Raw genomic sequence first — 14,768 nt, forward strand, 5'->3', positions numbered from 1 at the left:
TTCCGTCTTCTTATCTGAGCCGAGCACATTATTCAGCTTCATTATGAGCTGAACTATGTGCTTGGACTCAGAATTAGACCTTTATGTGGTGTCAACCTGACTCTGATGAGCCGCCGCTCTTAAAACTCCATAGGAGATGGACACACAGATCATAACCTGACTCAAGGCTAATTCTTTAGCCTTCGTGGCTGCTTCTAGAGCGGCCACGAAGGCTATAATGAAAGAAGGGGCGTCTTCATAGTGAATCAATATTCTGGAGTTGTACTAGTTGACTACCCAAAGAGCAGCTCTGTGGGAGAAATAACATAGTTAGAAACAAGGGAGATGCAAATTACATTGAGTAAATGATGGCGCGAGGTGAAATAATGGTGTGAAAACGCCCACAGGACTGGAGCTGCAGGACAAAAGGCTCATTTATCTGAAATATTTACACTCTGATCAGTGTTTTTTTTTGTTTGTGTGTTTGTTTTTTTGGCTTCTGTTCACATGTTAACCAGATCATGTTGCCCATTTCTGACAAGTTGTTTCTTTATAAATGGTCACTTTTCATTATCATGATGGATGGCGAGAGGCAGAGGCTGGCCTACAGTATAAATGACTAATTAAAGCTGCTTCGCATCAGTGGTCGGGACCAGGCAATTTTGGACAAATTTAGGCAATTCTGAGTAACAAGAGACAAAATAGGGAGACAACAAGAACATCGGCATTACAATGTCCATTCTGCCTTAGCTGAGGCTTGAACTCACAACCTCCGACACCAAGAATCATCCTCCAACTCATTGGCTGTAAGCCTGACCTGGTTTGTGGCTTCACAAATGAACTCAGACAGTCGCCAGCCAGGCAGCATTTGTCAAGGCAGATTTCAAAATTTCAAAAATTCTGTTATCAAGACAAAAATCTGATATTACATAAATTGCATCTTCACAGCATGGAAATGTTGGTGATTTATTTTAAACGCTAAATGTTTTGCTTCATAAGAGAAAATCTGATGTTTAAAATGCCACTCTCACATTGACTGCAGTTGTTCCCATGAGAGCAAAATTCAAAATGTTTTCAAAAATTCTGTTTTTGAGATAAAATTCTCATATGTGCCCTAACTTCATCAACCACGACTCCAAAATATTCTCAATTTTTTTCAGGAAGATTGAAAACGTATTCAGCAACAATTGGCTGGTATATGTTTACAGTCAAACGTTTTCATGCACTGTAAGGCTCAATTTTTAAAATATCAAAGATCCGTGTATTACCTTTGTGTACAAGTCTGAGGATGCAGTGTAACAAATTTGGTGTCAATTGAGCAAAAAATTGTGGGACAAGAAAGGTTTAATAAGTTTTACAGTTTTTGAAAAAAACAGAGTGATGGACTTCCTAATTTGTAATGAGTTTAAATGTACAAAGGTTTCTGCAGTATTAAGGCTACATTTTGGTGAAAGTTACAAAACTGTAGCACGTATGGTTGGTTTGTTAGGAATTTTCAAAAATGTAAAATTTAGACGCTTATTGCATAATATACAATACATACTGAGCTTGGTGATAGAAAAGAAGTCGCTGTTTTAATAATTAAAGTTATTTGAGGAATATCCACAGACTTCAAATTGTTTGTTCATAATGGTGAACATCTATTTCCACCAGATCATTTTCCAATATTATCCTCTTTCAAGATTTCCGGTAGGGAAGTGAGGGTGCATCCCAAAGCTCAGGGGAGCTATTCCCTTGTGAAATCCTCGTTTTCAAACAGACACAGCATCACACACACATGAAAAAAAAAAACCTCCAACAGCAGCTGATCCTGCTCATTAAGTCACAGCTCCCTCCGCCTTTCACCTACATGTCAACATCTTTGCATTTCCTGGAAACAACCTTGTGACTCGACACACCTTTCACCTGGAGACCACAGCTCGGCATCAACAGGTGAGATGAACTATTTACATATTCATTTTGTGTTTGAGCTGTGCATACTGTACTGTATATGGTTTACTCTGCAGCACAAGGGTCTGTTATTGTGTCTTAAATCCTCTTATGTTTTAATTAAATGAAAAATGAATGCTTTTGGGCATAGAGAGGCTGGAATGGTTTCACTAGTGCTGCTCCTCTTTGCTGTGATGTTGTGGAAACAGGGATATGTCTCAATTTGGCATCCATTGATCTGGAGCCAATACTACGTCTGTCAGTGTGCAACAATGGCACCAGCCGTTCAGCAAAATCAGCAGCTGTAGATGACTGTAATTACTGCTCATGCAGATAATTGAGCAAAAAGAAAAGAGTCTCTACTGGTTAGGCATTGCTTTTAAAGGAATCCAATGGTACATGCTAATGAAAAATGATCTCAGATTTTAAAGATGCGTTTCTTTCTAATCATCACCAGCCCACATAATCACATAATTGTGGAAACGTTAACGAATCGAAGTTGTCGTTTCAGCTGGTGTTAGAAAAGGTTCTGCATGGCCGGTGGATGACCCGTGTCCAGTCGGCTAGTTGGCTGCTTCCCCCTCAGCATCGACAACGCTGCCATCTGGGTAAGCCCACACACACCTGTGCTTTCTGGGAGTGTGCCACAGAGATGCAAGCAAAGGGCTGATGCACTGAAAACAGAGGTGGAGGGCAGGAGATGGCACGCAGAGCTGAAAAGGACAGAGTCATCCGAGGAGAGGCTGCACTTAAGCTCATCTTAATATAGTTTAAAACAGATCGTGACACCACTCTTTATAAGAAAGAAAAGTCACAAAGTCCTTCACCTAGCAAATCATTTAGACAATGAGGTGGAGAATTTAAACTACTCTAAGAGGTTCAAATTTGAGAGAAAATAAAGATGTGCTAAATAATGGATGTGTAGTCTTTGTATCACTCTCACAAAAGGGAGAAAGATTATGAGGCATTAGCGACACACCTGTTCCCGCATTCCCTTGGGTGAAGTGTGACTAGATCCATGGATTAATGGTTATCCATGTCCAAAGGTCAACTCTGTTTACTTGTACCAAGTGTTGGCTGAGTTTGGATGATGTGTCTGCAGAATTTCTGACCGGACTAGTCAGCCGCCCTCTGGAGGAAGTCATTTCCTCTCCTCTCTCCTTTTCATTCACCAGAATAAGTCACACTCAGCTTAAAACAAAACAAAAAAAATCTTGGAGGAGGCTGAGAAAAGTGTGGAGATAGATGAAAAGGATATCTGCAAGCTATACAAGTGTGCAGATGTGCAGTGTGTGCTGCAGTGTGTGTGTGTGTGTGGGTTGGCGTGTAGCAGTCTGGGTACATGATTTGGTTTTTAAGCGAGGCTGAATCCTAAATGATCATTGACTAAGCCGTTTTTTCGGAGAAGACAGAGTGGGGAAGGTGCCGAGGGCCACTTTAACCGAACCTGACCGGCCTGAAAATCAGCTCAGAAGAATTTCCCTCTGCCCAGGAACCAGCTGTGCAGTTTACAACCTCACACTTCTCCTAATTAAATCACCAGAGACCAATTGAGCTCAGTAAGGTAGTTTATGAATATGTATTTAATAAATGTATATTACAGCTCCAGAATCACATTTCACACCGTCTCTAAAGAGAGTCGTGCCATTCACACCCATTTGCAACCCGATGAGAGAAACAAAAGCACCAAAGTCACTTAAACCACAACGATTTGAATCCTTCATGAGGTGTGTGTATGTGTGTGCGTGTCTGTGTGTGTATGGCAAGCCTCCAGCAATAATCTGAAGAGGCAAGATCTGAGGTAGGACTTGTGTTTTTATCACAGACAAACACAGACAGATGGGTTGTAATAAACATTGATTTGCCAGACTTTTGGTTCTGCCGCTACTAATCAGAGAGCAGGAGCGAGGTCCAGAGACTGCGGGCCGGTTAGTCGATGCCAGCTGACTCCCTCCCTGTATGATTACCTCCTCATTGTTCTTTTACAATGACCTTGGCTCATCACACAATCAAGTGTCTGATTGCATCACACACACAAAGTCACACTCACATCCCTACTGGCTTGTTAGCTTTTATGGCAATTATTGTAGTGAAGTGAAGTGAATGTGCGAGTGGCTGTTGTTGGACACATTTAAAATTCAGTTAAGTTATGTTGTTGTGTAACACTGCTGTTGCTTTGTTGTGGTTATATCCACAATGCTTTTTGATTATGAATATACAGTTGTTATAGTACACTGGTTCATGGTCAAACCAAGTTATTCAAATGTTCTTTCCTTGGACATAAAGGGCTTTGTCTACCATTTCGAACTCCTATTTGACCCTCAATGCTAGTAGGTTTCAGTACAGTGCTATTATGAGACTGATTGTAATGTTGGCATGCTGATATATCCACAATGACTTCATATCTGCAAAAATGTGACTTGGCTGCTCATCACAGTTTGCCCTAATGTAGTTTTACACAATAATCTATTCTGCTTCTGTTGTAAAGTTGAAAACTTCCCAATACTGTAAGTCAAACTTGAGCACATTTACTAATCCGAATTCAGAAGGTGTAACTCAATCTTTTGGGAATTTAAATAGATTTGCCTCATGCAATGTGACATTTAGCAGGTAGGTTTATGGTGTTTACTATTTCAAACATTACAATTTAGTATGTTAGCACACTAAAAAATGGTCAACTAGTCCTAACCACATAATGAATGAATAACACGCAGTGTACCGAACAACAAATAACCGGGTCCTTTCCTTTCATGGAGAGGTAGACTGAAAAAGCTTGCTCACAACAGAGTTAAGCAGAATTTCACAGGAATTGCATCATGGTCACGTTGAACTCTTAGAAATTCAAAAAACAAAGATTTACTCAGCAAAGTTTTTCCCCAAAATCAGGATACTGGAATTCATAGAAATTGTTCTGTCATGTTATCACAGATTGCATAAATCCCTGAAAAATACTGGAATGAAGGAACCGCTGCCCCTATGGTTGTATAACATGAACCTTATTAAAAATTTAATGATCCTAGTTGAGATCAGAACTGTCTCTGTTTTGTTTTTGTTTTGTTTTCACATGCAGCAGGGTTACCTTCGTATGCACGAACATCTGAGACAGAAAGTGTGACATTACTGTATATGTTAACACTCATTTGGGGTTGTTTCAAGACAGTCTGCACAGCCCAGGTGAAAGGGAACAACTCAGACATGAAGCTTGGCCAAAATGAAACCCGAAGAAGACAAACAAACAGACATGAGAGGAGTCCACCTTCTCCTGGAAACACAGCTAATAACTCTCCCCTCTGTGCTCACTGTGTCAGGCCTCACCCGCACGTATTCATTATTCAGAAGGTGTTCCTCTCCATCTATACCACTGCTCTACCCTTACCAGTCATCCCCACCATAGATTTATAATTCATCACCCTTGCCTATAAATCTTTTATTGTTTTTAGAACAGCCATTGGGGATGTATAATTCAATGTTCTGTGCACCAAAAGCAAGGCTTTTCCATGAAAAAAAAAAAAAAAAACTACAGTAGATCCTTAGGAAAAAAAGAAAAAAAAGGGCTGGGATAAATCTATTCAGGATATTATGTAACACATCCTGGAGATGTATTCCCATCTAAATTATTATCGGGATGATGGGCAGATGCATAGAAAAAAAAGATTGAATCTGACTCCTCCCTCCTCTCTCTGTGTGTCTCTCCACACTCAAGCAGCACTGCGACACAGTGACCTTCAGCACAATCCAGAGCTCTAAAAGTTCGAAATCTCTCAAACTAAGAGAGTGATTCTACAGTACAATAAGATTTAGGGGAATACAACTGGACCATTTGTGTTTAAATTGGGCCTATGAGTCACCTCTACGCTGTGACTTAAATGGTTTAGTGTTGTGTTGACAGTTCTAGAGGATCTAATGAGATCAATAGGACATAAATAATCATTTGTTGCCCCATTAAAACAAGACTAGACTGTCTGTGCTGCTGTCTGCTGACTCAGAGGCCCACAAGAACTTTGCCAAAACGCTTCGCACTTGGCCTTCTAAAAGGTGCTTGTCCCCAATAATGATCTGGCACACTACAAACCTTGGTACAGTGCCTCTTTAGTGAACTGTAAAGCTCATAAAACAGGTCATTCATTAGCTAAATTAATAGTTTGGGAAAGTTTATTGGCAGGCTGTATCACAAACAGGCAGCTACTGCTAATTTATGCAGCAATTGTCTAAAAGCTGTTTGTGGGATAATGAAGCCATCTGACTGTAAAAGTCTTTTCACATATGGTCATATTTCAGATAATCTCCGTCTTTTCTTGTTTGTTAATGAGAAAGACAATGTTACACAGTGACAGGGCGGATGGATGTTGTTTCTTTTTGATGAACAGCTTGTCCTTGTTGAATTTTAATTGTATGAATTTGGAATTGAGAATGAAATTGAAATGAGCAAACTTTAGACTTAGAGCCATATTGTGATTAGAGTAATAAAAAATAGTGGTTGTTTAGTCTTTGCACATTTTTTGAAAGCTAGTTATTCACATTTTGATGAACGATCAAACAGCATCCTATCATGGCCTCGTCCGTGTAAAGAAACTTTGCCCAGAGGAAGCATGCATGCACCCTGAGTATCTTGTTGCCTTCACTTTGGTTTTGCTGCACATTTTGACACATCCCTCATCAGAGGATTCACGTTAGCTGTCTACGAGGCAGCAGGAGAGACATGAGCATGTGAAAGCTTATCACTTCTGAAAGGACTTGCCAGGCATCCCCACTGTGTTGACTTGCCCCATGCCGAACATTGTCTCGGTTGTCAGAGTCTGTAGCTTGATCTCCCTGTGTGGGTGTTTATCATGTGCCAATTATTATTGCCTGACTTTATTTTTCAATTTTCCCAAAAGACGTTGTTGGTTTATGGCGGGACTACAGACTGAATACAAATGACTGTAACATAAAATGATATCCACATGGCCCTGATGCACCACGACATAAGACAGGGAATTATGTGAACTAAGTATAAAACTGTAAAGCTTTTTGACCCAGTTTTCCTAAAATAAATATCAAAATCAGGACTGGATTAAACTGTCTGTCTTAAGTAAGCTACGAGTATTAGCGTTCAAAGCTAACTACCTATTGATGCTAAGAAAGAGTGAACAACTCTTGCCACCTGAACAACTACACCTTTGTAGCAATGGTTATTACAATAACAATCATGGTTTAATTTGGTTTGGTTTGGTTTGGTTTGGTTTGGGATGGTTAGGCTAGGCTAGGCAGAGAAACTACTTGGCTAGGTCAAGGGAAAGATCACTTTAGATCCTCAACATTACATAATCGTTTTATGGTTACAATATAAACTGCCGATTGGGAATCAATCACCACTGTACTATCATGTTCCCATATTCTGTTGACCCCTCCTCCTCTTAATGCAGACTTTTTCACTCTTTATACTACGTCACTGTTTCCCTTTGCTCGTGTCATAGTTGCTACAGTACGGCCACTAGATGTCCCCTAACAACTAAATGCATGGGTCATAAAAAACCTGTGGTTGTGTTCACCTGGTCTGGTTTGTATCCAGAGATCCAAAAGGTGATAAAGTGGTTTAGTGCTGCTGTAAATTTGATAACCATGTCAAAATATCAGGGCTGGACGAGGGTGGTCGATTCTGGGGGCAATTCTTACGTTTATATTGTGAAAGATGAGAAGGCCATTTGGCAAAATGCTTTCTGAAAAGGTCTGTTCGAAGCCTATTGATATCTCTTCATGGACTTCAAGGAAAGGAAAGGAGGCGGGCCACACTACACACAAGAGCTTCTTGTCAACACTCTGATGAAATGGGTTACAAAGGTCTGTTAGGTTAACTGCTTCTGGCACATAACTTGACCAAGGGATTTGGCATCACATGACACATGTACGGTAACTCAACATGTTGTCTCTGTCACTTATTGGCCATATATTTCACCCTTGTACACTTTCACCTGAAGTCCCTATTTGGCATGTTGTTGTTGTTGTATGTGTGACATCACAATTGCTGCCGATGAAAGCAGGAAGGAGTGACAAAGCCATAGTTTAAGACTATATACAAGCGTGACTTGTGGGTCTGGCCAGGAGAGGCATGATGACTTCCATTTGATCACAACAGGTACGGGACTAATATGACTTGACATATAATACAATATGTGTGAATGGTATTAAGTATTTAGATGCAATTCTCCCTGTCTTGTATTGCAAGCTATTGGGGCCATGATTCAGATTTAGGTCTAGAGTCTAGACCTTTTCCAGTCCAATCACACAGAAGGTTGGTAATCTCCATAATTAAAATGCCTGAAAATCCTTTGTAAACAGGTTGTCGTGCTGCCTATAAAGCTCCATTATTATCATGTGTATTATGTATTTTTCATCAACTGAAAAAGGAATTGAGCTAAATCCTGTCATGCTTGGTAAATTTAATCTGTTTGCAGTGACTGTGTGGTCCAAATACCTGACAAATAGATCACTATGACAAAGTGTTACTTTATATTTCTTTCTCTGGACAGGTGTTATCGTTGGAGTCTGTCGACGATGTCTGGGAACGACCATCTGTCATAAACCATTAACTGGAAAAGTCTAATACGAGTAGTTTGAGCCAGTAGCCCAGATGAGAGCTTCATAATACTACAAGTAAGAATTGAGATACCGGTATACATGTTACTGTAGATGTACAGTAAAGGAACTTTAATCCTATGAATGAATAAGGCAAGAAAACAGTAGAAAAACAGGGGCTTTCTACCAGACACTAAATTATTACTAAAGGTATTCGGACACCTGAACATCACACGCACTTGTTAAATTACTCAGTCCAAATACAAATACTCTAAATGGGCATTGATATATGTAAGATATCTCTATTTTGATATTGTGCTAGAAAAGCATAAATAAATGAGGTTGGGTGTTGATGTTGGGTGTCATGACCTGACTCACAGCTGAATCAGACTCTGTACAGGCCAGTAGAAACATTTCTTTACTGCACAGTCCTGACTTTGACAGCTGCATCTAATGTTAGTGTTGCAATAAAGAAAATAATTTATGACTCTGCTGCTTTCAAATTCTACACTGTAAAAAAAAAAAATCATCTGTATGTTTCTCCCAAGACACCTGAGTGCAGCTGAGACCAGTTCATATTGACATGGACTCTCCAGCAAAGGCTCAGAAGGCAACAACTGCAGCAGCGCCCGATGGTGGCTACGCTTGGTTCATCGCACTCTCTGGCTGCGTAGTCTTTGGTCTGACCTTCGGGGTCATTAAGGCCTTTGGCGTATTCTACGTTGAGATACACAAATACTTTGAAGCCACAGCAACGGAAACATCATGGATCACCTCTATAGCGGTTGCTACCATTCACATTTTAGGTAATTATGAACTCTTCTTTTTAAGTGCATAATCAAATTTATGAATTACTTTGAGAAATCCCTTCACTTTACATCAAATCTTTAAGTTTCCGACCACCAGGTGGCTCTTTCTTACATCCTACTAAAAAAGGATTTGTTGTGTTGAATGAACTGTACCACCTTAATAATACAAGCCATTAGAAAAACACCATATGATTGATTTTTGATCTCCGGTGCTCTCATACTCCGGGTAAAATCTTATTATCTGACTGCTGCAAATGTAAGCCTAGTCAGACAGTGACACTAGGATTAAAATTCTTAAACCTTAAAACGCTTAAACCTCTTAAATCTGGTGATTTAACAAAATGTCTGTGTTCACTGACTGAATATTGATCAAGGATGATTACATTTGAAGATAACATCTTCATTTACACATGTTAAAAAAAGGCAGGTATTCTTACTTGCTGTGAAGGGTTGGGTGAAGTGTCATTTCGTTAACCTGAGATTTACCCTACTTTGTGTTGAATACTAATAAATAAGCATGGCCCGTGTGTCCCTGTGCAGCTCCTGTAGCATCTGCTCTGAGTGCTCGCTTCAGCCATCGCTCTGTAGTGATAACAGGTGGACTCATTTGCAGCTTCGGAGTCGTGATTGGGGCTTTCGCTCGTAACCTGACTGAGCTCTACCTAACAGTGGGGTTCCTAAATGGTGAGTGGTTAATAGCTGCAGACGTGCAAACATACACACACAAACTCAATCATTAATCAATAGAAAGTTATTCTTAAACTGTTATTTTCTGCAGGTCTGGGCTGTGCATTAATCTGGACCCCTACAATGACCATGCTGGGCTTATACTTTGAAAAGAGACGTCCAGTAGCCAACGCCATGGCCAGTGCTGGAGAGTGCATTTTTACATTTGTCCTCACACCACTGTTCCAGCTAGTGATTGACAATTACTCCTGGAGGGGGGCTCTGGTGATCCTGGGAGGACTGCAGCTTCACTTGTGTGTGTGCGGGATGCTGCTGAGGCCGCTGAAAGCCACCAGAGATGTGACTCGGGTCAGGGAGGTCGGAGCAGAAGAGCAGGGCTTATCGCTGGAACTGCTCACACAAGAGGACTCGGATCGGAGCAAATCAAACCGCCAAGAGACGGAGCAGCTGAGAGTAACAGAGAGGTCTGACCAGGGGACAATGGAGGGATGTCTTCAAGACCCTGAGGAGACACTTGGTTCAACTAAAGGCTCAAAGTGCAGGACTAAGGGGGCTGATTTAAGGACTACAATCCTACGCTATGTTGATTTTACCCTCATCACTAATGTAGAGTTCATGGTCTATTCAATGTTTGGGGTGTTTGCTGCTCTGGGTTTCTTTGCTCCAGCCCTGTTCCTGGTTCCTTATGCTCGCAGTAAAGGGATCGAGGAGTACCAAGCGGCTGCGCTCATGTCCATCTCTGCTGTGCTGGACTTGTTTGGAAGGCTGTTTTTCGGCTGGGTGGCAAATCTGAGACTAGTAGAGATGGTATGTTCAATTTCATCTTTTTTAAAAATGTGTCAAGACAACATAATTGTAACAGATGATGCACAGTCTGTTGTTTCCTCTCTGTTCCCGCCAGGTTCAACAGCTGACAGCTACAGTGATTCTGCTGGGTACTGTGCTGCTCCTCTGCCCACTGGCCTCCTCGTTCTTGGAGCTGGCCGCCGTCAGTGCAGTTTACGGCCTGGTGTTCGGTGCCGTGGTCTGCATCCACATCACCGTGCTGGCTGAGGTCGTGGGTGTCCACAGGCTCGGAAGCGCACTGGGTTTTTTCATGCTGATACGCAGCAGCGGAGGCCTGTTCGGACCACCCATCGCTGGTGAGAAATACACCACAAGAGCGATGATGAGCGATGCTTTGATAGTAAACTGCAAGTACATAGTGTGCTAACTGGGAATTTCAAAAAGAAATGGATTTCAGTTTTGAGTACAGTAGTTGCTGGAATATTCCCTATGATCCACTCCACCACGCTAACCGACTGCGACAGTGAGAAATAAACAAGAAAGCTGCAGAGAGTAGAAAAGGAAGAGTATTTAATTTATTGTGTGCTAACATTTCTGTTAGCAGAGTGTCAGGGAAAAAATTCAAATCATTAACTCCAGGTTACAGAGTCTGCCAGTCTCCTTGTCCTATTCTTCCATCACATTAAATCACACAATGAATGTGCTTATACGTCGTTCTGCATTGTAAGCCCAGCCCAGTGAGCCTATTCAATGAAAATTAGATTTTTATACCTTTCTGACATGCAGCACCACCTCTCAATTAATCATGGGTTTTGTCGATGGTCCATCCCACAGGATACGGGGAGTTTGATATTCAAAGTGCAGCTATGCAAAGATTATAATATCCGGATGCGTTATGGTTGTGTTAATTTCATGGCCGAATGGCCAAAGATTTTTTTTTTTTTTGGTTAAATGGAGTTTCTCCTCTACTGAATTTTATGCACTTCACTTGAGACATTAATTTTGTCCAAACTCACACACTATGATGAAACAATTGTGGTAAAAAACCAAAGAGAAGAAAAAGTCGTGTGAATACCAAGTCCTCTTTTAAGATGCAACTGTTTCTGTGCAGTTTCCACATTTACACGTCTAAGCACATTATTGCGTCAACCAAATAAACCTGACAAAAGTAAGAGCAGTTTTCACTCCATTGTACTCTACACCAACTCCTGAGAAAACTTGCCTCTTTATAAATGCTTCACTATGTTCAGCATACGCTCACTAACTCTGCTGTGCTTGGCCGGTGGTGTACAGTGGGTCTGCAGAGCTTCTTACCCTGAAAACAGCCGCCTGCCTGCTGTTCCTGAAAATGCATAAGAATAGCAATAAGCTGGAAGAGGATAAATTGTTCTTTAGAGCCGAAGGAATCTGCAGAGTTATATTATATTTCTCTGTGGGTTCGTCATCACAAGTGACTGCTTTCTCATACACATTATTTGTTACTCCATTGTTAACTTGTAAACATTCATTATAGCAGCTTTAAGTAATCCTAAGATGTATAAAAATGGAAAGTATTTTAGAAACTTCCTGATATGTTTGTATAACCCACACCTTATTATTGTAGTGTAAAAACTTTCTATTTACTCACAGTTTTCCATATTTTCAGTTTAGGATTAGTTGAGAAATTAATTAAGGATAATGATTCTGAAGTGTGATATTTTTAGGTGTGATATTTTGTATCCCACTGGTCCTGCATAACACATTTAAATACATCTTTGAGTAAATGGATAGGTTTTGGCAGGGGCTGGGCAGTGTCTCAAACGAGCCAGCTACTTGGGCAATCTGTTTGCACTTATCTTCAGTAATCTATTCTTTTGTGAAAAATAAAAATAGCCAGCTATTAGAGTGACATGGCAGTTGCATCTGGTACTGATGCAAAGTAGAGGGGGGAAACATTTGTTTGCCTGTGTTTTCTCAATGCAAATCGACACAAGCTGCAGCTTCACCACCCACAGTCCTACAAACCAACGAGCATTTGAACGTGATTATTGAAGCTATGACCTGTTTTCACACAAAGCTCTAAACAATGGAAGTAAATACAGCCTGACAAACACCCAACTTTACTTTGGCACCCATGCAGGCACAGCAAGCCAACCCAGGCATAAAGTACCCTGGCTCTGAGCACAGCCAGCAGTAAATCAGCTGGGGAAACTGTGTCTCCAACTGTGGGGGAAAAAAACACGTTGACCTTATGTTGTTGTTTGGATTCATTTGATGGTATTTATGCATTTACAAGACGGCAGTCAGGGTAGCAAAGAAAAAAACATGGAATAAGAGTTTTCAAAGTGGACAAGCTGCTACAGTAGGCTTCGCTCTGCAGGATGTGTGCGTGTCGGTGGTTTGGACTTTAGGGCTGTATATGGTCAGTCGTCATGTTGTCTCTGGCCTGATATATCAGGGAAATCTTAGAAAACATAAACAAACACTTTCCACTCCCTCGCTTTGAACTTCAATTCAACATTTTTTCCAATGTATATCTGTTGAACAAGTTCTTGAACCTATCTAATTTAGATTAAAGTGATTGAAGTGTAAATGTTGAATTTAAGACAAGACCAAAGGCTGATGCTGACCTCAAATCGTGTTATGTGCTAATTGAAGACAAGTCAATACAAATGTAGCCTCTGGTGTCCTATTTATAGCCCAACATGGTCCCTCTGACACAGAGGCTATTTCTAACTTATTTACTGTACCGTTCGGTACTTTCAGCACTTTGAAGAGCAGAGAGTTGACGAATGTTGAGGATGCATCAAAGCGTTCTAATTATGTTTCCGTCACGGGAGGAAAGCACTGGCGTTACTGCCTTAGGATGAAATTAATCTTTCTGCAATCCTCCTCTCCCTATCGCTGCCTCCGTCTTTTGCCTCATTTGTAACGATCTACTGCTAAATTAAGCCAAAATGATAACGTAATTGGGATATTGCTGTGTTTAAGCCAGCATGGATGTGGCAGAGTCAAAGCTGCAAACCACTCACATGTGTTCTTCTTTTCATTTTAGGATACTTCATTGACAAGATGAGTGATTATGGCATGGGTTTCTACATGGCGGGGGCAGCTCTCATCGTCTCCGCTCTTTTCCTGCTCCTCCTCTGTCAGATAAACCGCAGGGGTCAGAGGTCAAACACCAGAAATCACGACATGCATATGGACAAAACGGGGCAAAGCCTGAAGCCACGGAGCTGAAGCCAAAGAGCTCGGCACGACATTAGAGACGGAAACACAGTTTTTCTGTTGCTGATGGACTTTGACGTGACAATTGTTGTTGTTTTCGGCCTCCAAATTTGACATTTTCAATTTTTTTCTCAATGTCAGTGATTATGGGCTTTAGAGTCAGCATGGTCACAGTCCGTCACACAAGCCACTGACAGCGTGCACTTGCAGGGAACGAGGAAATTGATAAATCCTTTAGACACTTTGCAGCAGATCTGCAGATTAGGGGGGGGGGGGGGGGGTCAAAGCAGGGGAGGGGATTTTTTTTTTTTTTTTTAATTTTGTTTGTTTTCAAAGTTACCAATAAGATCAATTCTGCAGGGACATTTTTCACTTTATTGCTGTTTAAACTGGAAGCAACACAGTTAATTTTTTGTACACATTTCATTTTGCACATGAAACCAAATTACCTCATTCATAAAAATAAAAAAAGATGGTAGCAGTGAGTTAGTTTTTGCCTCAGTGGCTGGAAGATTTGCTAAATGTGATGCATCATGTGTTTGAACACTTGCCAGCTGCTAATTTCATTTCAAATACACATTTTAGTTAATTTGTGAAAATGCGTGTTAATTTTCTGAAGCATTAAAATTTGAAAGGGTAATTCATCTTAAATGATTTATGTGTTTCCTCCTTTAATTATTCATTATTAAAGGAGTTTCACCAATGTGCAATTTTGTGATATGGTTAGAAGGGTTTTGCAGGGGGTTTTTTTAGACTAAAGTGAAGTGAACTTTGTGTGTGTTGTATGTTTTTCCTAGCTGGACCTAAAGTTGTATT

General features: G+C 40.7%; 1 protein-coding gene across 1 annotated transcript; it reads left to right on the forward strand.

Moving 5' to 3' along the window:
* Positions 1-9,046: 9,046 nt before the first annotated feature.
* Positions 9,047-13,964, forward strand: LOC310987884 (monocarboxylate transporter 13; the record flags this gene model as incomplete). Its single annotated transcript, XM_083974353.1, has 5 exons — positions 9,047-9,269; positions 9,813-9,956; positions 10,051-10,766; positions 10,861-11,101; positions 13,780-13,964. The coding sequence occupies 5 exons, from the start codon at positions 9,047-9,049 to the stop codon at positions 13,962-13,964; spliced, it is 1,509 nt and encodes a 502-aa protein (XP_083830479.1).
* Positions 13,965-14,768: the final 804 nt, after the last annotated feature.

This window comes from Trachurus trachurus (assembly GCF_905171665.1).
Source record: "Trachurus trachurus genome assembly, chromosome: 6".
Lineage (NCBI taxonomy): Eukaryota > Metazoa > Chordata > Actinopteri > Carangiformes > Carangidae > Trachurus > Trachurus trachurus.